The 26,360-nt window shown below is 45.8% G+C and overlaps 1 protein-coding gene across 3 annotated transcripts in view; it reads right to left on the minus strand.

Moving 5' to 3' along the window:
• tmem63c (transmembrane protein 63C) overlaps positions 1–26,360 on the minus strand; it is a 217,116-nt gene that overhangs the window by 158,037 nt on the left and 32,719 nt on the right. For all 3 annotated transcript variants that reach the window (XM_080202134.1, XM_080202132.1, XM_080202133.1), the window contains one exon: positions 1,994–2,230. In XM_080202134.1, the coding sequence (XP_080058260.1) occupies positions 1,994–2,197 (204 nt within the window). In that variant the 5' untranslated portion in view covers positions 2,198–2,230. The remainder of the gene's footprint in view (positions 1–1,993; positions 2,231–26,360) is intronic.

Genomic DNA, 26,360 nt, shown 5'->3' on the forward strand with positions numbered 1-26,360 from the left:
AGTGGTTAGCACTGCTGCCTCACCGCACCAAGGACCCAGGTTTGATTCCCAGCTTGGATCATTGTCTGTGCATGCACATTCTCCCCATGTCTGTGTGGGTTTCCTCCAGGTGTTCCAGTTTCCTCCCACAGCCCGAAAGACTTGCTGGTTAGGTGCATTGGCCATACTAAATGCTCCTTCAGTGTATCTGAACAGGTGCTGGCATGTAGAGACTAGGGAATTTTCACAGTAACTTCATTATAGTGTTAATGTAAGCCTACTTGTAACTAATAAATGTAAACTTAAACTTAGGTCCCAAGTTTATCAATCGGAGGCTAAGGGCCGGATCTGGGCGTAAAATGGATCCGAACCCAGAACCCTCGTTCCATGCACCCATACACATTTTGCTGGCTCCGATCCGGTCTGCACTGCCGGAACAATCGGAGCTCTGAACTGCGATGCGCAGTTCGAAAAAATCTGAAACAGTGTGCCCAGGCGCAAAAGACAATGTAGGAAGTCTCACAACACTAAGTTAAAGTCCAACAAGTTTATTTGTAATATAATAAACTTATTGGACTTTAACCTGGTGTTGTGAGACTTCTTACTGTGTTTAGCCCAGTCCAACGCTGGCATCTCCACATCGTGAAAGATAAGTGGAGACGGTGGGGGAGGGGGGGTGGATTCTCCCAAGTCCATCCTTCCCCCCAACCAGAGATCCATCTGAGCCTGCTCCCCTCCTCCGGCAGATGCCAGCGGAAGGCCAAGAAGGTGCTGCAGGCTGTCCAACAAGTGCAGGTCAGAGGGAGAGCAGCAATCGAGGTAGGTTGGGGGTGTGCTGTATCAAGAGGGGGTCTGCCTCCCACGGAGTCTGACCGTTGTGGGGGGGGGGTTACCTCCCCGGGGGGGGGGGGGGGGGGGGCAGATTGCAGGTAGGTGGGTCTGCTGGGGTGGTTAGTGGGGGGGTCTGCAAAAGGTGTTCAAGGAGGATGGGCTTCAGAGGTTCCCCTGCAGAATAGGAATCTGCTTCAGGATTTTTATTCTGCAGGTTGATAACAGTGCAGATCTGGAATGGATCCAAAGAGGGTTTGGTGGTAGAGTTGGGCACATGATTCATTAAGTCGATTTAAATGCGTGCTAATACATTTAAATCAATCATCGGGCCACCCGATTGGGGCGTGGGCCGGATCTGCACCCAAATCGGGTGTCGGTAAAGGCGTGATCTGCTCAGATTCGGGCGCAGATCACGTTACAGGCCCAACGCCCAAATTTACCGCAATTTCGTGCCCAGAATTTTTGGTAAAATCGGGCCTTTAGTGTGGTGACCAGAACTGCATGCAATACTCCAAATGCAAAATTAGTTAGATTAAATAGACTTGGCCCAAATTCCCTAAAGTTTAGAAGAATGACAGGTGATCTCATCATAACATACAAAGATGCTGTAGGGTCTTGACGGATCAGAGACAGAAAGTTGTTTTTTCTGGCTGGGGAATCTAAACCATGGGGGACACAGTTTCAGAATCAGGTTCAGCCATCTAGAACTGAGATGTGGAGAAATATTTTCATTCAGTGGGTGGTGAGCCTTTGGAATTAGCTATCTGGCAGAGTTGTGAATGCTCAGTTGTTAGTATATTCAATATTTTTGGAGACTATATTCCAAGAATATAATATCAAGGAACATGGGGATAGCACAGGAAGATGGAATGGAAGTGGAAGATCTGCCATTATTTTATTGAATGTCAGTAGTTAGGTTCAAGGGGCTGAATGATGTACTCCACCTACTATTTTTTATATTCTCATTATAGTATTTAAATGACCAATCCACCACCTGCCTTGAATCCCACCTACACAAAGACAGAAACTGGCTCAGCTTAAGGCAGGCTGGTTCCTGTTTCAGAGCATTTGTCTCAACCTGACCTGGCACCAACCCACCCAGATTTTGGGAGCTAACTTTCAGTATCATCTCTAAAATATGGGAACCAGCATAGACCAAGAGAAGAGAGTGGCTTATCCGTACCAGCCAGACAATGAAGTTGATGGCAAGTACAGTGGGGACTCCTCCAAAGGATAGCCCCTGAAGCACAGTGCTCCGTGATCGTGCATTATAACAATGTTCCACTGTTCCATTGGTCAGCGAATCCAAGAGGTTGAGTAGTCCCAGGTTATGGCCAAGCTTGTTGCTCAGAACGGGTGAGGAGTGGTGAAGATGAGAGTTATCCATCTGGGGAATGCTGTCAACGTGCAAGCTCAATACCTGTAGATAGAACAAAAGACAGAAGAAAAATAGGATAAATATTTGAAAGAAAGGCCAATGTGGGCGTTGAGTGTGGGATCAAGTTGGGATTGGCACACGAGTACAGGGACAGGGTAGGGCAGTGGAATTAGTTTGGGATTGGCATAAGGGTACAGGGACAGTGTGAAGTGGTGAGATTTGTTTGGGGTTGAGAGGACTACAAGTGCAAAGCTGGGCAGTAGGATTCATTTGGGATTGATACAGGGGTATGGGGACAGAGGAGGGGCCAGTTTGGGATTGATACAGGGCTAAGAGGAGAGAGTAGGGCACTGGCTTTAGGTTGGGATTGGCACTGAGCCGAAAATGTATATAAGATGGATGGCCTTGATCAGCCTCCTGACCCGCACACCAAGCTGGAACTGTGACCCATTATCAACTGCTGTCCCTGCCCAAAGATTCAATTAACCCATCCCATCAACTCGAGCATTGCTGGATTGTAAAGTTGATGTAATCATCTACCTTTTAAGGGCTGTGTGCTTGTTTCCAGATAGCTCCACACATTTATCAGACAAGCCATCGAGCTATAGGCAAACACATGGGCAATGAGGATTCTGCCCTCAGAATATGCTTATGCTTTCTGTCGAGAGATTGCAAAACCAGAACATCATCAAGCAAACAATCAGCATCGTCACACAACATAACCGTTGCCTTCATTGTGACAAAGGAAATTTGCAGTAAACTGGAATAGGAATCTATGGTCTGCTTTGTAACTTTGTAACTTAATCACCCTGAGGTGCAGTCGTCAACTCAGTGTGAAGCTATTCCAAGAGATTTTATTTTCTCTAACAGGTTGAATTCATCAACTGACCTTTGACTTGTTATTTCCATGTATATTGTGTATAGTTTTGGCCTCCTTATCTACAGAAGAATGTTCTTACTCCAGAGGGAATGCAGAGAAGGGTTACCAGACTGATTTCTGGGATAGTGGGACTGATATATGAGGAGAGTCAGTTACAATTGTATTCACTGGAGTTCAGAAGAATGAAGGGGTATCTATAAAATTCTAATGGGAGTAGACAGCGCAGATGTTCCCGATGGTGGGGGTATCCAGAACCAAGGGGCACAGTCTGAGAATACCGGGTAAACCCTTCTATCTGAGATGAGAAGAACTTTCTTCACCCAGAGAGTGGTCAGCCTATGGAATTTGTGACCACAGAAAGCAGTTGAGGTCAAAACATTGCAGCCAGAATTTTCCCAAGAAAATATAAATGCCCAACAGGCAGAAAAACGGAAGGTTTACCTGCCTGTTTTTTGGGCGTACTTAGTGGAATAAATCTCCAGCACTCTGTGCTTCACAGAGTACCTCAGGGAGATTCATGCTGGCAATTGGGGGGGCGGGGGCCTCATCCTGCTGGAGAGATCAGTAGCGTGCAATGATCTGTCAGTGGGTGTGGAGGGATATGGTCCAGGTGCAGGTCAGTGGGACCAGGCAGAAAAATGGTTCGGCGCAGCCAAGAAGGGCCAAAAGGCCTGTTTCTGTGCTGTAGTGTTCTACGGTTCTATGGTTCTATCCAGCCTCTCCTTACAACTCAATCCACCAAGTCCCGGTGGCATCCTAGTAAATCTTTTCTGTCGTCTTTCTAGTTTAGTAATATCCTCTCTATAATAGGGTGCCCAGAATTGCACACAGTATTCCAAGTGTGGCCTTACCAATGTCTTGTACAACTTCAACAAGACGTCCCAACTCCTGTATTCAATGTTCTGACCAATGAAACCAAGCATGCCGAATGCCTTCTTCACCACCCTGTCCACCTGTAACTCCACTTTCAAGACGCTATGAACCTGTATCCCTGGATCTCTTTGTTCTGTAACTCTCCCCAATGCCCTACCATTAACTGAGTAAGTCTTTGTTTGGTAACCATGTGAAACTCCCTTGGTAGCTTTTTTAAATGAGGCTGCATCATGATATGTTCCACTGCAGCATTGATGCTGAATGTCTCACAAGAACATAAGAAATAGGAGCAGGAGTAGGCCATCTATCCCCTCGAGCCTGCCCCACCATTCAATAAGATCATGGCTGATCTGATAGTGGTTCAGTTCCACTTACCCGCCTGCTCCCCATAATCCTTAATTCCTTTATTGGTCAAAAATCTATCTGTGACTGAAACACATTTAACGAGGTAGCCTCCACTGCTTCAATGGGCAGAGAATTCCAAAGATTCACTACCCTCTGGGAGAAGAAGTTCCTCCTCAACTTTGTTCTAAATTGACTCCCCCTTATTTTGAAGCTGTGCCCTCGAGTTCTTGTTTCCTTTCTGAGTGGAAATAACCTCTCTGCTCCTACCCTGTCTAGCCCCTTCAATATCTTATATGTCTCTGTAAGATCTCCCCTCAGCCTTTTAAACTCAACGAGTACAGGCCCAGTCTATTCAATCTTGCCTCATAAGCTAACCCCCTCATCTCCGTTATCAGCCTGCAACCTTCTCTGCACTCCCTCCAAGCCAATATATCCTTTCGCAAATAAGGAGACCAAAATTGCACACAGTACCCTAGTTGCGGCCTCACCAGTACCTTGTACGGTTGCAGCAAGATCTCCCTGCTTTTATACTCCATCCCCCTCGCAATAAAGGCCAACATTTCATTTGCCTTCTTGATCATCTGCTGCACCTGCAAACTAAATTTTTGCGATTCACGCACAAGGACCCCCAGGTCCCTCTGCACAGTAGCATGTTGTAATTTTTCATCATTTAAATAATAGTCCATTTTACTATTATTTCTTCCAAAGTGGATAACCTCATATTTGCTAACGTTACACTCCATCTGCCAGATCCTCGCCCACTCACTCAGCCTATCCAAATCTCTCTGCAGACTATCAACGTCCTCCATGCAATTTGCTTTCCCTCTCATCTTCGGGTCATCCGCAAACTTTGTTATCCTACACTCGGTCCCCTCCTCCAGATCGTCTATGTATATGGTAAACAGTTGAGGCCCCAGCACCAATCCCTGCGGCGCGCCACTAGTCACCAACTGCCCACCAGAAAAGCACCCATTTATTCCAACTCCCTGCTTCCTGTTAGATAACCAATCCTCAATCCACGCTAACACTTTACCCCCAACTCCATGTACCTTAATCTTTTGCAGCAACCTTTTATGAGGCACCTTATCGAACACCTTCTGGAAATCTAAAAACACCACATCTACCAGTTCCCCTCTGTCTACCGCACTCGTTATATCTTCATAAAAATCCAGTAAATTTGTCAAACATGACTTTCCCTTCATGAATCCATGCTCTGAGTGAAACTTTGATTTGATTTATTATTGTCAATTATCCAGGGGGTGGAGTGGTGGCACAGTGGTTCGCACTGCGGCCTCACAGCACCAAGGACCTGGGTTCGATTCCTGGCCTGGGTCACTGTCTGTGTGGAATTTGCACATTTTCTCCATGTCTGCGTGGATTTCCTTCCAAGTTCTAAAAGTCATGCTGGTTAGGTGCACTGGCCATGTTAAATTCTCCCTCAGCGAGTATCCGAACAGGCATCAGTGTGTCAACTCGAGGATTTTCACTGTAACTTCATTGCAGTGTTAATGTAAATCTATTTGTGACACTAATAAATAAACTTTAAATACAATGAAGGGAATTGCTTCTTGTGCGCTATACAGACAAAGCATACCGTACATAGGAAAAGAAAGGAGTGAGTGCAGAATGTAGTATTATAGTCATAGCTAAGGTGTAGAGAAGGATCAGCTTAACATAAAGTGGTCCATTCAAACATCTAATGGCAGCAGGGAAGAAGCTATTCTTGAGTCAGCTGGTATATGATCTCAGACTTTTGTATCTTTTTCCCAACGGAAGAGAGAATGTCCGGGGTGCATGGTGTCCTTACTTATGCCACTGCTTTCCTGAGGCAGCAGGAAGTGTAGACAGAGTCAATGGATGGGAGGCTGGTTTGTGTGATGGATTGGGCTTCATTTATAACCCTTTGATACAAGTTTGAATTGGATCCTTCCGTGCTCCATGACATTGTGTGTAATCTAACTAGCATGCTGCCCAGCAATTCTCCATGCTAACCTATCAAATTCTTTAAAATGTATTTATTAGTCACAAGTAGGCTTACATTAACACTGCAATGAAGTTACTGTGAAAATACCCTAATTGCCAAACTCCGGTACCTTTTCAGGTACACTGAGGGAGAATTTAGCATGATCAATGCACTTAACCAGCACATCTTTCAGACTGTGGGAGGAACCCAGAGCACTCGGAGGAAACCCACGCAGATACGTGGAGAACGGGCAGACTGCACAGACAGTGACCCAAGCCGGAATCGAACATGGATCCCTGGTGGTGTGAGGCAGCAGTGCTAACTATTGCGCCACTGTGCTGCCAGAAGTTGAACCCAGATCTCTGGCGCTGTGAGGCAGCAGTGCTAACCACAGTGCCAACCACAGTGCCACCGTGCTGCTGGGAATTGAACCCAGGTCCCTGGCCCTGTGAGGCTGCAGTGCTAACCACTGTGCCACCATGCTGCTGGGATTGAACCTGGGTCCCTAGCGCTATGAGGCAGCAGTGCTAACCACTGTGCCACCGTGCTGCTGGGATTGAACCCGGGTCCCTAGCGCTATGAGGCAGCAGTGCTAACCACTGTGCCACCGTGCTGCTGGGATTGAACCCGGGTCCCTAGCGCTATGAGGCAGCAGTGCTAACCACTGTGCCACCGTGCTGCTGGGATTGAACCCGGGTCCCTAGCGCTATGAGGCAGCAGTGCTAACCACTGTGCCACCGTGCTGCTGGGATTGAACCCGGGTCCCTAGCGCTATGAGGCAGCAGTGCTAACCCGCTGTGCCACAAACCAGCCTCCTATCTATTTTCCTTTAGTAATTTGGAGCCTCAAGTCAGCATCAGAGCATTCTTCACCAGAGCTATGTGTGAGTTATGAAAGCCAATAGCTATGGTATCCTATTCTCATGCCTCAGCGTAAAGTGTAATTGAAGGTCAAACTGGTAGTTGCGAGGATCAGGCAGAGCAATGATACAGCTTCGGGAAAGTTGGTCTCTCCCTCCTCTACCGCGGAACAGATTCAACAATCCCTGCAGCTGAACTGAGAGAGAGGGAGCCTCTCAGCTCACACAGTGAGGAACAGCAAAGAGAGTGTGAAGTGGGTATTGAAAGTAGAATGTGAGCAGTCAGAGGAGACAAAGAAGATTTAATATAAGGAAAGCTTCATGGTAATTTTGATTTCCAAATGAGGCATTAGTGTTATGATGGTGTGTGTGGGGAATTGGGTAATCGGGGGTGGCGAGGTGGTGTGGGCAGGAAAGTGGAGTTGAGGCCACAAATGAGATCAGATGTGATCTTATGGAATGGTGGTACAGGCTCAATGGTCTGGCCCTGCTTCTATTTCTTGCATGTTTTAGCTGTTATACCTCTAGTGTCACCAATGGTCATGTCTGGTTTCTGTTGATCCTATAAATATTATTTTTACAGCAGTCGATCAGGTGGCCCTGATAAAGGAGTAGCGCTCTGAAAGATCATGATTCCAAACAAACCTGTTGGACTTTAATGTGGTGTTGTGAGACTTCTTACTGTGCACACCCCAGTCCAACTCCGGCATCTCCACATCATTGAAGGACAAAGACAAGAGATACATGAAATACCACAGTCTGCAAGCCACACACCATCCTGACTTAGGATGGCACCATTCTTTCAGTCATTGGATAAAAGTCTTGGAATATCCTTTCCAATGGCACTGTGAGTGTACCTATGCCACATGGACTGCTGCGGTCAGGAAGGTGAGTTACCATTAGCTTCACTGAGGGCAATTAGGGATGGACAATCAATATGATCTTTCAAGTGACGACAACATATCAAAAAAAGCAAAGTGTTGTGAGATGTTTTTGTAAAATGTGGCTGTGAAACTGGAACAGCTTGAGGGTGTGAGACAGATGTGTTCCAGTTATGATGTCTGAAGTAGTATTGAACGTGTGATTTGAGGAGAAAGTGGTTTAGAGCTGTGTTGAGCAAGCATTTCAATAATTTTCTTCAAACCGAAAGTTAAATATTGCAGATGCTGGAAAATCAAAAATAAGAACAGAAAATGCCGGGAATATAAAACAGGTCTGGCAGCATCAGGCTGTAAAAAGTCTGACAACACCAGGTTTTAGTCCAACCTATTTATTTGATAATATACTCACAAGCTTTCGAGGGACACCCTCTTCGTCAGGTGACGTCATTCACCTGACGAAGAGGGTGTCCCTCGAAAGCTTGTGAGTATATTATCAAATAAATAGGTTGGACTAAAACCTGGTGTTGTCAGACTTTTTACTGTGTTTATGCCAGTCCAACGCCGGCATACCCACATCAGCATCAGGCTGAGCATGGGGTTATCAAATTTTACATGTGGCCTCCCTTGTCCCTCCACCTGCCCCCAACCTGTCTGCAAGGCCTAGGACGACCCATAAGAACATAAGAAATAGGAGCAGGAGTAGGCCATCTAGCCCTTCGAGCCTGCCCTGCCATTCAATAAGATCATGGCTGATCTGAAGTGGATCAGTTCCACTTTCCCGCTTTCTTCCCATAACCCTTAATTCCCTTGTCTATCAGAAACCTATCTACCCGTGACTTAAACATATTCAGCGAGGTAGCCTCCACCACTTCAATGGGCAGGGAATTCCAGAGATTCACCACCCTTTGAGTGAAGAAGTTTCTCCTCAACTCCGATCTAAACTGCTCCCCCCCCTTATTTTGAGGCTGTGCCCTCCAGTCCTGCTATCCTTTCTAAGCGAGAAGAATCTCTCTACCTCTACCCCATCTATCTTATTATCTTAACCTTCATTATCTTAACTGCTCTCATCCCAATTGAGGCTAATTAATGGCCTATTCAACACAAGAATCCAATCCTAGGGTCCTGCTCTTTGACCTTCGGGATTGAAACTTAGAAGATAGGAGCAGGAGGAGGCCATTTGGCCCTTTGAGCCTGTTCCACCATCCATTACGATCATGGCTGATCATCCAACTCAATAGCCTAATCCTGCTTTCTCCCCATAACCTTTGATCCCAATCGCCCCAAGTGCTATATCCAGCAGCCTCTTGAATACATTCAATATTTTGGCATCAACTACTTCCTGTGGAAGTAGCAATATATATGTAGCAATATATACAGCAATATATCTGCATTTGCAAAGGCTATGCAGGGGGTTTAAACTGATTCAGAGGGGGGGTGGGATCCTGAGTAGCAGGGATGAAAGTGAGGGGGCATAGATGGGGACTGCAATGCACGGCATCGTGGGGGTGAAGCGGAGCAGGGTTTGAAATGCGTATACTTTAATGCGAGGAGTATTCGCAATAAAGTGGATGAACTTGCAGCGTGGATCAGTACCTGGGACTTTGATGTTGTGGCCATTTCAGAGACATGGATACAGCAGGGTCAGGAATGGTTGTTGCAGGTTCCGGGGTTCAAATGCTTCAGTCGGAGTAGAGAAGGAGGTAGAAGGGGGGGAGGGGTAGCATTATTAGTCAAGGATTGTATCACGGTGTCAGAGAGGAAGTTTGATGAGGACTTGTCTGTTGAGGTAGTATGGGCTGAGAATAGAAATAGGAGAGGTGAGGTCACCCTGTTGGGAGTCTTTTATAGACCTCCTAAAAGTTCTACAGAGGTTGAGGAAAGGAATGCGGAGACGATCCTGGATAGGAGTGAAAGTAATAGGGTAATTGTTATGGGGGACTTTAACTTTACTAATATTGATTGAAATAGCTATAGCTCTAGCTCATTAGAGGGGTCAGTTTTTGTGCAAAGTGTGCAGGAAGGTTTTTTGGCTCAGTATGTTGATAGGCCAACTAGAGGTGAGGCTATATTGGATTTGGTGCTGGGAAATGAGCCAGACCAGGTGCTAGACTTGGAAGTTGGTGTGCATTTTGGTGATAGTGACCACAATTCGGTTACGTTCACCTTAGTGATGGAAAGGGATAGGCATGAACCTCGGGTCAGTAGTTTTAGCTGGGGGAAGGGTAATTATGAGGCTATTAGGAGAGAATTAGGAAGCATAGGTTGGACTAGGAGACTACAGGGTCTCGGAACGTCCGAAATGTGGAGTTTTTTCAAGGAGCAGGTACTGCGAGTCCTTGATATGTATGTCCCTGTCAGGCAAGGAGGAATTGGTCGAGCTAGGGAACCGTGGTGCACTAAGAAAGTTGGTTCGCTGGTTAAAAAGAAAAAGGAGGCTTATATCCGGATGAGACTTGAGGGCTCAGGTAGTGCACTAGAAAGCTTTAGATTGGGTAGGAGGGAGTTGAAGAGTGAGTTAAGAAGGGCTAAAAGAGGACATGAGAAGACTTTGGCTGATAGGATTAAGGAGAATCCTAAGGCGTTCTATAGATATGTTAAGAACAGAAGGTTGGTTAGGGCAAGATTGGGGCCAGTTAGAGACAGCAGTGGGAATTTGTGTGTGGAGCCGGAAGAGATTGGAGAGGCATTGAACCAATATTTCTCTTCGGTGTTCACGCAGGGGGGCATAAATGTAGCTGTGGAGAACACTGGGTTACAGGGTTGTAAACTGGACAGTATTGCAGTTGATAAGGAGGATGTGCTAGATATTCTTGAGGGTTTGAAAATAGATAAGTCCCCTGGGCCGGATGGGATTTACCCTAGGATTCTCTGGGAGGCAAGGGAGGAGATTGCAGAGCCTCTGGCTCTGATCTTCAGGTCGTCGTTGGTCACCGGTATAGTGCCAGAAGATTGGGGGATAGCGAATGTTGTCCCATTGTTTAAGAAGGGGAACAGAGACTTCCCCGGGAATTACAGACCGGTGAGTCTTACTTCTGTTGTGGGTAAGGTTTTAGAAAAAATTATTAGGGATAGGATTTATAGTTATTTGGAGAGTAATGAATTGATTGGAGATAGTCAGCATGGTTTTGTGGAGGGTAGGTCGTGCCTTACTAACCTTATTGAGTTTTTTGAGAAAGTGACCAAAGAGGTGGATGGGGGTAAGGCAGTTGACGTGGTATATATGGATTTTAGTAAGGCGTTTGATAAGGTTCACCATGGTAGGCTTCTGCAGAAAATGCAGATGTATGGGATTGAGGGTAATCTAGGAAATTGGATCAGGAATTGGCTAGCAGATAGGAGACAGAGGGTGGTGGTTGATGGTAAGTATTCGTCATGGAGTTCAGTTACGAGTGGTGTGCCTCAGGGATCTGTTTTGGGGCCACTGCTGTTTGTAATTTTTATAAATGATCTGGATGAGGGTATAGTTGGGTGGATTAGTAAATTTGCTGATGACACCAAAGTTGGAGGTGTGGTAGATAGTGAGGAAGGGTGTCTTAGTTTACAGGGAGACTTGGACAAGTTGCAGAGCTGGGCCGAGAGATGGCGGATGGAGTTTAATATGGAAAAGTGTGAGGTAATTCACTTTGGCAGGAATAACAGATGTGTAGAGTATAGGGCTAATGGTAGGACTCTGAATAGTGTGGATGAGCAGAGGGATCTAGGTGTATGTGTACATAGATCCCTGAAAGTTGGGAATCAAGTAGATAGGGTTGTTAGGAAGGCATACGGTATCTTGGCGTTTATTGGTAGGGGGATTGAATTTAGGAGGCGCAGCGTCATGTTGCAACTGTACAAAACTCTGGTGCCGCCGCACTTGGAGTATTGTGTGCAGTTCTGGTCCCCACATTATAGGAAGGATGTGGAGGCTTTGGAGAGGGTGCAGAGGAGGTGTACCAGGATGTTGCCTGGTATGATGGGGAGGTCCTATGAGGAGAGACTGAGGGATTTGAGGTTGTTTTCGTTAGAAAGAAGGCGGCTAAGAGGGGACCTTATTGAAACATATAAGATGATTAGAGGTTTAGATAGGGTGGACAGTGATAGCCTTTTTCCTCGGATGGAGAAAGCTAGCACGAGGGGGCATAGCTTTAAATTAAGGGGTGGTAGTTATAGGACGGATGTCAGGGGTAGGTTCTTTACCCAGAGGGTGGTGAGGGATTGGAATGCCCTGCCTGCTGCAGTTGTAAATGCGCCTAGTTTGGGGGCGTTTAAGAGGTCCGTGGATAGGTTTATGGATGGAAAGGGTTTGGTTTAGGTTAGAGGGTCATTGCTTTTTAACTGGTCGGCGCAACATCGTGGGCCGAAGGGCCTGTTCTGCGCTGTAATGTTCTATGTTCTATATTTCCAGCATTTTCTGTTCTTATTTTTGATTACTGGCAGCTCTCTGATAAAGACTTCCTCCCAAATTACTCCTCAAAGCGTTAAATGGCTGTGGGGCATTCTTGCTGAGTGGGGATGCATTTGCCACAGATTTCTCCTGCCAATAGAATGATTCTGGTCAACACATCAAATCGATGAGGACCCAATTTTTTAAAATTTCATTTAACTTTTCATAGTATGTTGGTGTCACTGGTAAGACCAACCTTTATTTGTCCACCCCTAATTGGTCTTGAACTGAGTGGCTTGCTCTGCCATTTCAGAAAGCAATTAAGGCTCAGCCACATTGAAGTGGGTCTGCAGTCAGATAAAAGCCAGACCTAATAAGGACAACAGATTTCTTTCACAAAACAACATGAGTGAACCAGATGGGATTTCACAACAATCAATGATATTTATCATGTTCCCTGTTACTGAGACTATCTTATATTCCAGACTTATTAATTGAATTTAAATTCCATCAGCTGCTGTGATCAAATTTGAACCCGTGTCCCCACAGCATTATCCTGGGCCTCTGGCTTAGTAGTCCAGTGACATTACCACATTGACACCACTTCCTCATGAATGATATTCTTACCTGAACAACTCAAGTCAAATCATATAATTTTTTCAGTCATAGCAGTCATGTTCTTGGGGAAATGCTTCTGGCGTTCAGTAATGCTCTCAAACTACAGCCTCACCCCACCATGGGAAGAAGGTGCCCTCACACTGGATCACTGCCCCGTGATTGGTGACAGGACAAGCAGAATGTGAGCCATGGCATCTTCAACAGGAGGTCGTCCAAAGGGAGGGGGCAGAGGAGGAGCATTAGCATTACCTAGTAGTAACAGAACACTCGTTACTTCAGGGGCAGATATCCACAGGATGGAGAGGCCCGCCTGGTATGTTGTGGCATACCTGGTGCCAGGATGAAGAATATCTCAAACTAGCTTGAAAGGTTATTGACCAGGGGGTGGGTGCAAATCCAGTTGTTTTGGTCCATGTTTAGACCAATAACTGAAGAGTAGACAAGATATCCTATACTGGGACAGAAAGCAACTGTATCATTGGGACAGGTTCCATCTGAACCGGAAGAAACCAGGATCCATGTGAAATAGATAAACAGGCAGTCTCATGAACTAATAAATAATAGTTCAAAAACAAATAAAAACACAAGAGAGAAAGTAAGAGTCAAAAATTATGCTTCAGGCAATTCAGATAAAGGAAAAAACCTGGGTGGCAGAATATCCCAGTGGTTAACACTGCTGCCTCACAGCACCAGGGACCCAGGTTCAATTCCAGCCTTGGGTGACTGTGTGGAGCTGGCATGTTCTCCCTGTGTCTGTGTGCGTTTCCTCCCACAATCCAAAGATGTACAGGTTAGGTGGACTGGCCATGATAAATTTCCCAAGTGCCCCAAGTTGTGTAGGTTAGGTGGATTAGCCATGATCAGCGCATGGGGTTAAAAATTTGATGGGCCAAATGGCCTCCTCCTGCACTGTACAGATTCTATGATTTTATGATAAAAGATAGAAAATAAGTAAATGATGAGTGAGTAATAGGAAATAGGTGAGTAAAGCAGCAGGACAGATCAGAGTGTTCAGCCCAAATGAGAACTCTTTACACAAACACACTGCAGATGCAAATTCAACATGGGGGGGGAATTACACAGTAGCCATTACCAAGCCATGGCTGCAAAATGGTGAGGGCCAGGGATTAATAGACCAGGCTACAAGGTCTACAGGAAAGCTAGGGAAATGGGAGAGGGGGAGGAGGAACCTCAATGATTAAAGAGGAAGACATTTCAATGATAAAGGAGAATATATTGAGGGGTCATCAGGCAGTAGACATTTTATGGTAGAAATAGAAAGAACTTAAGTGGGAGCTCCATAGCATATACTCTATAGCATCTATGAAATGGGAGAATGTGTATATGCAAAGATTAGACGAGCATGCAGCAAGAGAGAAATGGTTGTAATGGGAGATTTTAATGTTAATGTTGATTGGGATAAATATACTAGTACAATGCAGAAAGGTAGTGAATTTTGAGTGTCTTGATAGTTTTCTACAGCAATACGTCATAGAATCAAAAAGGCCACATTAGTTTAAGTAATTTTTAAAAAATTAATTTATGGGACATGGGCGTCACTGGCTGGCCAGCACACATCACCAATCCCTAGTTGCCCTTGAGAAGGTGGTGGTGAGCTGCCTTAGAACATTTAGAACATAGAACAGTACAGCGCAGTACAGGCCCTTCGGCCCACAATGTTGTGCCGAGCTACGTCTGAAGCCAAGATCAAGCTATCCCCTCCCTATCATTCTGGTTTGCTCCATGTGCCTATCCAATAACCGCTTGAAAGTTCCTAAAGTGTCCGACTCCACTATCACAGCAGGCAGTGCATTCCACACCCCAACCACTCTCTGAGTAAAGAATCTACCTCGGACATCCCTCCTATATATCCCACCATGAACCTTATAGTTATGCCCCCTAGAAACAGCTATATCCACTCGAGGAAATAGAGTGGACATTCAGAAACTATCTTTCCTCTTCATCATCTTATAAACCTCTATTAAGTCATCTCTCATCCTCCTCCACTTCAAAGCGAAAAGCCCCTGCTCCCTCAACCTTTGCTCATAAGACCTACTCTCCAAAACAGGCAGCATCCTGGTATAAGAACATAAGAAATAGGAGCAGGAGTAGGCCATCTAGCCCTTCAAGCCTGCCCCGCCATTCAATAAGATCATGGCTGATCTGAAGTGGCTCAGTTCCACTTTCCCGCTTTCTCCCCATAACCCTTAATTCCCTTGCCTACCAAAAACCTATCTACCCATGTCTTAAATATATTTAGCGAGGTAGCCTCCACCACATCAACAGGCAGAGAATTCCAGAGATTTACCACCCTTTGAGTGAAGAAATTCCTTCTCAACTCTGTTCTAAACTGCCCCCCCTTATCTTGAGGCTGTGCCCTCTAGTCCTGCTGTCCTTTTTGAGCGGGAAGAATCTCTCTACCTCTACCCTATCCATCCCCTTCATTAACTTATACATCTCTATAAGATCCCCCCTCATCCTTCTAAACTCTAACGGAGTACAAACCCAGTCTATTCAGCCTCTCTTCATAGTCCAACCCCCTCATCTCCAGTATCAGCCTAGTGAACCTCCTCTGCACTCCCTCCAAGGCCAAAATATCCTTGCGCAAGTATGGCCACCAAAACTGCACACAGTACTCCAGCTGCGGCCTCACCAGTGCCTTGTACAGTTGCAGCAAGACCTCCCTGCTTTTATATTCTATCCCCCTCGCTATAAAGGCCAGAATCCCATTTGTCTTCCTGATCACCTGCTGCACCTGCAGGCTGGGTTTTTGCGACTCATGCACAAAGACCCCCAGGTCCCTCTGCACTGTAGCATGCTGCAGCTTTTCGCCCTTTAAATAGTAATCCCTCCTACTATTATTCCTGCCACAGTGGATAACCTCACACTTGCTAACATTGTACTCCATCTGCCAGGTCCTCGCCCACTCGCTTAGCCTATCTAGATCCCTCTGCAGACTTTCCACACCCTCCGCACAATTTGCCTTTCCACTTATCTTCGTGTCATCAGCAAATTGACACCCTACACTCAGCCCCCTCCTCCAGATCATCTATATAAATGGTAAATAGTTGAGGCCCCAGCACCCGATCCCTGCGGCACTCCACTAGTCGCCAACCGCCAATCAGAATAGCACCCACTGATACCAACTCTCTGCCTCCTATTAGGCAACCAATCCTCTATCCACGCTAACACCTTACCGCCAACTCCATGCCCCCTAACCTTCTGAAGCAACCTCTTGTGCTGCACCTTATCAAACGCCTTCTGAAAATCGAGAAACACCACATCCACCGGTTCCCCTCTGTCTACCGCACTAGTCACATCCTCATAGAATTCCAATAAATTCGTCAGACATGACTTCCCCTTAACAAATCCGTGCTGCGTCTGCTCTATCAAACAATTCTTCTTAAGGTGCCTCGCTATTTCTTCTGTGATGACGGATTCAAGCATTTTTCCTACAACAGACGTTAAACTAACTGGCCTATAATTTTCCTCTGCACTCTCTCCAATGCTTCCACATCCTTCTTACAGTGAGGTGACCAGAACTGCACACAGTATTCCAAATGTGGTCTCACCAAGGTCCCGTATAGTTGTAGCATAACCCCACAACTCTTTAACTCAAACCCCCTGTTAATAATCGCTAACACACTATAAGCCTTCTTCACGGCTCTATCGAGTTGAGTGGCAACTTTCACAGATCTGTGGATATGAACCTCAAGATCTCTGTATTCCTCCACATTCCTCAGAGCCCTACCATTGACCCTTTAATCTGCATTCAAGTTTGTCCTACCAAAATGGATCACCTTGCACTTATCGGCATTAAACTCCATCTGCCACTTTTCAGCCCAGCTCTGCATCCTATCAATATCTCTTTGCAACCTGCAAGAGCCCTCCACCTCATCCACTACTCCACTAATCTTGGTGCCATCAGCAAGTTTACTAACCCACCCTTCAGCCCCCTCTTCCAAGTTATTGATAAAAATCATAAATAGCAGAAGACCCAGCACTGATCCCTGTGGTACACCGCTGGTAACTGGCCTCCAGTCTGAAAATTTTCCCTCCACCACCACCCTCTGTCTTCTATGAGACAGATAGTTACCTATCCGATCAGCCAAGTTTCCTTCTATCCCATACCTCTTTACTTTCTTCATGAGCCTACCATGGGGAACCTTATCAAACGTCTTACTGAAATCCATATATATGACATCAACTGCTCTACCTTCATCTACACACTTAGTTACCTCCTCAAAAAATTCAATCAAATTTGAGAGTAAGATTTACCCCTCGTGAAACCATGCTGACTATCCCGGATTAAGCTGCATCTTTTCAAACAGTCATAAATCCTATCCTTCAGGACCTTTTCCATTAACTTACCGACCAAAGTAAGATTAACTGGCCTATAATTACCAGGGGTCATTCCTATTTCCTTTCATGAAGAGAGGAACAACATTTGCCACCCTCCAGTCCTCTGGCACAATCCCCATGGACAGTGAGGACCCAAAGATCAAAACTAAAGGCTCTGCAATCTCATCCCTTGCCTCCCAAAGTATCCTAGGATGTATTCCATCTGGCCCCGAGGACGTACTGACCCTCAGATTTTTCAAAATTGCTAATACATCTTCCTTCAGAATGGAGGAGGTAAATGTTCTATCAGCCTATATCACAACTCATCCTCAAAAACATGGCCCCTCTCCTTAGTGAACACTGAAGAAAAGTATTCATTCAACGGTCACCTAACTCTTCTGACTCCATGCACAACTTCCCACTACTATCCTTGACTGGCCCTAACCTCACCTTGGTCATTCTTTTATTTCTCTTCCCTTCTTGAATCTCTGCAGTCCATGTTCTATGGGTTGACTCACAATGCCGTTAGGGAGGGAATTCCAGGATTTTGACCCAGTGACAGTGAGGGAACGGTGATACATTTCCAAGTCACGATGGTCAGTGGCTTGGAGGGGAACTTGCAAGTGATGGTGTTCCCATGTATCTGCTGCCCTCATCTTTCTAGATTCAAATGGTTGTGGGTTTGGAAGGTGCTGTCTCAGGATCTTTGATGAATTGCTGCAGCGCATCTTGTAGATAGTACACACTGCTGCTACTGAGCATCATTAACGGATGGAGTGGACGTTTGTAGATGTAGTGCCAATCATGCGGGCTGCTTTGTGCTGGCTGGTGTTTAGCTTTTTGAGTGTTGAATAAGCTTAGGGGAGTCAGGAGGTGAGTTACCCATCACACTATTTATTCCCAGCTCTGACCTGCTCTTGTAGCCATCAAAGATCCTGAGACAGCACCTTCCAAACCCACAACCATTTGAATCTAGAAAGATGAGGGCAGCAGATACATGGGAACACCATCACTTGCAAGTTCCCCTCCAAGCCACTGACCATCGTGACTTGGAAATGTATCACCATTCCCTCACTGTCACTGGGTCAAAATCCTGGAATTCCCTCCCTAACGGCATTGTAGTGTTTATGTGACGAATCCAGTTGAGTTTCTGGTCAATGGTAACTTCAAAGATGTTGACAGTGGGGGATTCAGTGATGGTAACACCATTGAATGTCATGCGACGGTGGTTAGAATGTCTCTTATTGGTGATGGTTATTGTCTGACATTTGTGTGGCGTGAATGTTACTTGTTACTTGTGGGCCCAAGCCCACAGGTAGGTTATTGCTGAGCAGATGCTGCTTGTTAGCATTGTCAATGACCCCTATCCACCACTTTACTGATGATCAAGAGTCGGCTGATTGGGTGGTAATTGGCCAGATTTAGTCAATAGCTGCTAGGATAATGAAAATTTATCCAGTAGTAATCATAATGTAGAATTGGAGAAATTGTGTGGTTCAGAAAGAAGCCACTTGGCCCAATGTCCCTGTGCCAGCCAAAAAACAACCACCCATCCTTTACTTCAGTACTCACAGTGGAAAAGGATCTTGGTGGTTGTAGTGCAGGCTTGCGGTGGGCTGAAAAGCTTGAGTGTGTGGACATTAAGAAAGAGGATGCGTTGGAGCTTTTGAATAGCGTCAAGATAGATAAGTCACCGGGACCAGATGGGATGTACCCCAGGTTATTATGGGAGGCGAAGGAAAAGATTGCAGAACCTCTGGCAATGAATTTTGCGTCATCAATGGAGACAGGAGAGGTTCCAGAGGATTGCGGATGTGGTTCCTATATTCAAGAAAGGGAATAGGGATGGCCCAGGAAATTATCGACCGGTAAGTCTAACCTCAGTGGTTGGTAAGTTGATGGAAAAGATCCTGAAAGTCAGGATTTATGAACATTTAGAGAAGTATAGTATGATCAAAGGTAGTCAGCACGGCTTTGTTAAAGGCAGATCATGTCTTACGAGCCTGGTTGAGTTTTTTTGAAAATGCGACTAAACACATTGACAAAGGAAGAGCAGTGGATGTGGTTTATATGGACTTCAGCAAGGCATTCGATAAGGTCCCTCATGCAAGGCTTATTGAGAAAGTGAGGGGGCATGGGATCCAAGGGGACATTGCTTTGTGGATCCAGAACTGGCTTGCCCGCAGAAGGCAGACAGTGATTGTAGATGGGTCTTTTTCTGCATGGAGGTCAGTCACCAGTGGAGTGCTCCAGGGATCTGTTCAGGGACCCTTGCTGTTTGTGATTTTTATAAATGACCTGGATGAGGAAGTAGAGGGATGGGTTGGTAAGGTTGATGACACGAAGGTCGAAGTTGTTGTGGATAGTTTGGAGGGATGTCAGAAGTTGCAGCGAGTCATAGATAGGATGCAAGACCGGGCAGAGAAGTGGCAGATGGACTTCAACGCAGATAAATGTGGAGTGGTCCATTTTGGCAGGTCAAATGGGATGAAGGAATATAATATTAAGGGTAAGACTCTGAGTGAAGAAGTTCCTCCTCAACTCCAATCTAAACTGCACCCCCCCCCCCTCATTTTGAGGCTGTGCCCTCTAATTCTGCTATCGTTTTTAAGTGGGAAAAATCCCTCTACCTCTACCCTATCTAGCCCCTTCATTGTCTTATATGTCTCTTTATTCCCCCCTCAGCCTTCTAAACTCCAGAATCAGTCTATTCAATCTCTCCTCATAGGCTAGCCCCCTCATAGAACATAAAACATTACAGCACAGTACAGGCCCTTCGGCCCTCAATGTTGCGCCGACCAGTGGAACCAATCTAATGACCCTCTAACCTAAACTATTCCAATGTTATCCATATAGGTCCTATGAGGAGAGACTGAGGGATTTGAGGTTGTTTTCGTTAGAAAGAAGGCGGCTACGAGGGGACCTTATTGAAACATATAAGATGATTAGAGGTTTAGATAGGGTGGACAGTGATAGCCTTTTTCCTCGGATGGAGAAAGCTAGCACGAGGGGGCATAGCTTTAAATTAAGGGGTGGTAATTATAGGACGGATGTCAGGGGTAGGTTCTTTACCCAGAGGGTGGTGAGGGATTGGAATGCCCTGCCTGCTGCAGTTGTAAATGCGCCTAGTTTGGGGGCATTTAAGAGATCCGTGGATAGGTTTATGGACGGAAAGGGTTTGGTTTAGGTTAGAGGGTCATTGTTTTTTAACTGGTCGGCGCAACATCGTGGGCCGAAGGGCCTGTTCTGCGCTGTAACCTTCTATGTTCCATATGCCTATCCACTGACCATTTGAACACCCCTAAAGTTGGCAAGTCCACAACTGCTGCAGACAGGGCATTCCATTCCCTTACTACCCTCTGAGTAAAGAACCTACTCTGACATCCGTCCTATAATTACCACCCCTTAATTTAGAGCTATGTCCCCTCGTGTTAGCCATCACTATCCGAGGAATAAGGCTCTCACTATCCACCCTATCTAACCCTCAATTAGGTCACCTCTCAACCTTCTTCTTTCTAACGAAAACAACCTCAAGTCCCTCAGCCTTTCCTCATCTCCAGTATCAGCCTAGTGAACCTCCTCTGCACTCCCTCCAAGGCCAATATATCCTTCTGCAAGTGCGGTGACCAAAACTGCACACAGTACTCCAGTTGTGGTCTCACCAGTACCCTGTACAGTTGCAGCAAGACCTCCCTGCTTTTATATTCTAACCCCCTCGCTATAAAGGCCAGAATCCCATTCGCCTTCTTGATCATCTGCTGCACCTGCAGACTGGGTTTTTGCAATTCGTGCACAAGGACCCCCAGGTCCCTCTGCACCGTAGCATGCTGCAGCTTTTCACCTTTTAAATAATAATCCCTCCGACTATTATTTCTACCAAAGTGGATAACCTCACACTTGCTAACATTATACTCCATCTGCCAGGTCCTCGCCCACTCACAGCCTATCTAGATCTCTCTGCAGACTTTCCGTGCCTTCCCCGCAATTTGCTTTTCCACTCATCTTTGTGTCATCAGCAAATTTTGTTACCCTACACTCAGCCCCCTCCTCCAGATCATCTACGTAAATGGTAAACAGTTGAGGCCCCAGCACCGATCCCTGCGGCACTCCACTAGTCACCAACCGCCAATCCGAATAGCACCCATTGATACCAACCGTCTACTTCCTGTTAGACAACCAATCCTCTATCCACGCTAACACCTTACCCCCAACTCCGTGCACCCTAACCTTCTGCAGCAACCTTTTGTGAGGCACCTTATCAAACGCCTTCTGGAAATCTAAAAACACCACATCCACCGGTTCCCCTCTGTCTACCGCAATAGTCACATCCTCATAGAAATCCAATAAATTCGTTAAACACGACTTCCCCTTCACAAATCCGTGCTGTGTCTGCTCGATCAAACTGTTCTTTTCTAGGTGCCTCACTATTTCTTCTTTGATGACGGATTCTAGCATTTTTCCAACTACAGACATTAAACTAACCGGCCTATAATTCCCTGCCTTTTGTCTGCTACCTTTTTTAAACAGCGGTGTAACATTAGCCGTTTTCCAATCTTCCAGCACTTCCCCAGAGTCCAGCGAATTTTGATAAATAACTACTAATGCATCCGCTATCACCTCTGCCATTTCTTTCAGAACCCTGGGATGCATTCCATCCGGTCCTGGGGACTTGTCCACCATCAGTCCCGCTAGTCTATCAAGCACTACCTCTCCAGTGACAGTAATCGCATTAAGGACCTCATCTCCTACCATCCTTCTATCTTTAATATTCGGCAAGCTATTTGTGTTCTCCTCCGTGAAGACCAACACAAAAAACTTATTTAAAGCCTCAGCCATTTCCTCGTCACCCACTGCTAAATCCCTCCTCTCGTCCTCCAAGGGTCCAACATTCACTCTAGCCAGTCCCCTCTTCTTTATATATTTGTAAAAACTTTTACTATCATTCTTTATATTTAGAGCTAGTTTAGCTTCATACTCTATCTTTCCTTTCTTTATCGCTTTCTTAGTCATTCTTTGTTGTTTATTAAATCTTTCCCAGTCTTCTAATCGCCCACTATTTTTAGCCGCTCTGAATGCATCAGCTTTTAATTTAACACTGTCCTTTATTTCCTTAGATAACCATGGCTGGTTAACCCTTCTCCTACAGTCCTTCTTTACCATCGGAATATATTTCTGCTGAGTACTGAAAAAGATCTCCTTAAAAATCCTCCACTGTTCCTCAGCCGTCCTACCAACCAATCTGTGCCCCCAATCTACATTCGCCAATTCCGCTCTCATCTTATCATATTCCCCTTTGTTCAAACAGAATACACAGGTTCGGGACCCTACTATCTCATCCTCCATCTGCATCAGAAATTCAATCATACTATGATCACTCGTCCCAAGAGGATCCCTCACAAGAAGATCCCTAATTCTACCTGCCTCGTTACACAGTACCAGATCTAAGATAGCTCGCTCCCTCGTAGGTTCCGCCACATACTGTTCATGGAAACTATCCCAACAGCATTCCAAGAACTCTTTCTCAAGCCCATTGCGTCCGACTTGGGTCACCTAATCAATATGCAGATTAAAATCCCCCATAATTATCGCCGTTCCGTTTCTGCACGCATCAATTATTTGTTTGTCTATAGCCCGCTCCACCTCAAAGTTATTATTTGGGGGCCTATAGACCTCACCCACCAGCATCTTTCTCCCCTTACCGTTCCTTATCTCCACACACAACGATTCCACGTTTTGCTCTTTGGAACCTATATCTTCTCTTACATGGAAGCATGAGCAGCACAGGCTTGGAGGGCCAAAGGGCCTGTTTCCTGTGCTGTATTGTTCTTTGTTCTTCAGGGTAATGTCCTAGGCCCAAATTCAGTTGATTCATCACTGACCTCCTTTCCATTACAAGGTCAGAAGTGGAGATGTGCGCTGATGGCTGCACGATGTTCAGCACCATTCACAACTCCTCAGACACCGAAGCAGTTTACAGTGGCACAGTGGTTAGCACTGCTGCCTCTCAGCACCAGGAAACCAGGTTTGATTCCAGCCTTGGGTGACTGCCTGTTTGGAGTTTGCACGTTCTCCCCTTGTCTGCTAGGGTTTCCTCCCACAGTCCAAAGATGTGCTGTTTAGGTGAAATGGCCATGCTAAATTGCCCCTTAGCTCCCAAAGATGTGAAGGTTAGGGGAATTATCAAGGAACATAAGAAATAACATACGAAATAGGAGCAGGAGTAGGCCATCTAGCTCCTCGAGCCTGCTCCGCCATTCAATAAGATCATGGCTAATCTGATTGTGGTTCAGTTCCACTTACCCACCCGCTCCCCATAAATGCGTGAAGTTACAGGGATAGGGCCGGGGGAGGATGCTCTGTCAGAGATATGGTGCAGATTTAATGGGCCAAATGGCATCCTTCTGCACTGTAGGGAGTCTCTGATTCTACGTCCAAATACAGCAAGGATAATAGCTAGGCTTAAGCTGACAAGTAGCAAGTAACATAGGCATCACACAAGTGCCAGGTAATAACCATCTCCAACAAAACAGACTCTAATGATCATCCCTTGATATTCAATGGCATTACCATTACTGAATCCGCTATTAAACATCCTCAGGATTACTTTTGACCAGGTGCTGAACTGGACTAGCCACATAAATACTGGACCAGTGCAGGTCAAAGGCTAGGAATTCTGCAGCAACCAACTCACTTCTTGACTCCCTAAAAGCCTATCCATCATCTACAAGGCACAAAAGTCAGGAGTGTGATGGAATACTCTCCACTTGCCTGAACAAGTGGAGCTCCAACAACACTCAAGAAGCTCAACACAGAAGCACCCGCTTGATTGCTACCCCTTCCACAAATATTCAATCTCTCCATCACCAATGAAAGTGGCAGCCATCATCTACCAGCTGCCCTACAGGAACTTATCTTTCAAACCTATGACCATTACCATCTAGAGAGACAAAGGCAGCAGAGACCTGGGAACACCACTACCTGGAGTTTCCCCTCCAAGACATTCACCGTCCTGACTTGGAAATATATTTCCATTCTTTTATGCAGCAGCAGAGAGGCACATGGGCACAGCACTTACCTCCTTGCCCACTCAGAGTACAAGTCACTAGATCCATATTTGTCAGGACTTGTGCCAAAGACCGCTTGGTGGACTTCTCAGTGTGGGGTGGTTGATTCAGTGCCAGATGCTGTTCAATCAGGCTTCCAGTTCAATAATTAAATACATTTTAGCAATTTTGGATATTCATTGAGTTCCCACCCACTCCGGGCAGGAACCTCCTCAGGGCCACAGTGACAGATTGGGAGTATTATGATGGGTTTGACACCCTGAGAGAATCACATTTTAAAGCCCAGTGCCTGATTCGCTGAAAGATTCATACAATTCTTCAAACGTTCTTTAAACATTTCAAGAGAGCAAGGTTTGTTATCATGCCGTGTGAATAGTTTTTTGGCATCTTATCGAAACACTACTCATGCAACTACCTAAAGTTCACCTGCATTACTACTCTTAAAGAGAAAGTTGAGAACTCTATTTGATTTGTTAGTATATAACAGTAAAAACTGTTTTGGAAAACTCAGTTGACTCTGAGTTGCCTTTGATTGTGTAGCTGCTACTACACGAGTGAGAATGAATCAGATTCAGTTCTGAGAAGAAGTGTCTACTGAAATTCCAAATCATACTTCTGGGTCGGCCATGGACAGCCAAATTCTGGAATACAACCAAAGAGGAATAGACGTCCTCATGATCAACTTTCTTATTTACTGTGTATAATAATTAATGGTCCACAGTACTGTGTCCAGAGTATTACTGATCCTATATATAATACAGTAGTAATTTGTTGTTATGACCAATGAAGTAAAAAGGGTGGATGTAATATATTTAAAAGTGTTGCAGATTGCTTTAAGAGCTCATTTAATGTCACTTGGGTGTTTGCAGAGACTGCTGTTTTACTTTCAGTTTCCATTCTACGCGGAGAACATCTGGAATAAATCCATTATGTGGTACTTTGAATCCATGTGTGCAAACAAGACTCTCTTTCGATGTAAAGCCCACAATCCCTAACATAGTTAGGGCATTACATGGGCATTGTTAACTGGGCATTTATTGCCCATCCATTCCTAATTGCTTTTTGGGGGAATGGCTTGCTGGGTCACTTTAAAGGGGGTTCAAGAGTCACATTGCTGTGGTTCTGAAGTCATTTGTAGGCCAGACCAGATGACGTTAGCAGGTTTTCTAAAGGACATTAGTGAACAATGGTTTCATGGTCATCATTAGACTTAACTGCAGAATTGTACTGAATTCAAATTTCACCGTCTGCCCTGGTGGAATTTGAACCTGGGTCCCCACAGCATTGCTCGTGGTCTCCAGATTACTAGTCTGGTGTTGGGGTGTCAGGGAGGGGTAGTACCTCTACTGGGGGGAACATGTCGTATCCTTTTCAGGGTGATTTGTCCACCTTTGGTCCCTACCTGGCACTCAGCTCTCACCTGTGGCTCCCTGTAGCCATTTGCATGTGACTGCGGCCATACCCCGGGCAACAGTTTCGATAAGCCAGCTAAACCAGGTGAGGGTACCTGGCAGGTCTCAACCCTCAGTGAGGTAGGAAGATGTGAAGACAGAGTTCGGTGGATTGAGCTGACGAGACCAACGGAAGGTCCAACAGTCAGGAAAGCAGTCTCTACAAGCGTTGTGGAACGGGACGAGCAGGACAAGATATAAAAGACATCCTGGTCATCCACTGCGCCGAGTACCACCTCCAGCCGTCTTGACTCTTGTCTTGCCACTGGATCTAGATGCGAATTGGGAAGAGAGAGTGAGGCTGACGCTGCGCAACGCTCCCTCGCTTTAATCCAAATCAAGCGCTAGTCTCAATACCATCATCACCATTGTCCTGCTCAACCCTTGAAGTCCTGTGGCGATGGGCGAACGACGAAGCAGTAGGTGTGGATACACTGTGAGCTGTAGTCACAGACCTGCCCGCAGGCGGCTCAGGTCTAACGGTCACTTTCCGCTGACAGAAGCAGCAGTGAAACTCGGTGTCTACCTGGGCGA

This window comes from Carcharhinus amblyrhynchos, chromosome 14 (assembly GCF_965287045.1).
Source record: "Carcharhinus amblyrhynchos chromosome 14, sCarAmb.v2.hapA, whole genome shotgun sequence".
In the NCBI taxonomy this organism is placed as follows: Eukaryota; Metazoa; Chordata; class Chondrichthyes; order Carcharhiniformes; family Carcharhinidae; genus Carcharhinus; species Carcharhinus amblyrhynchos.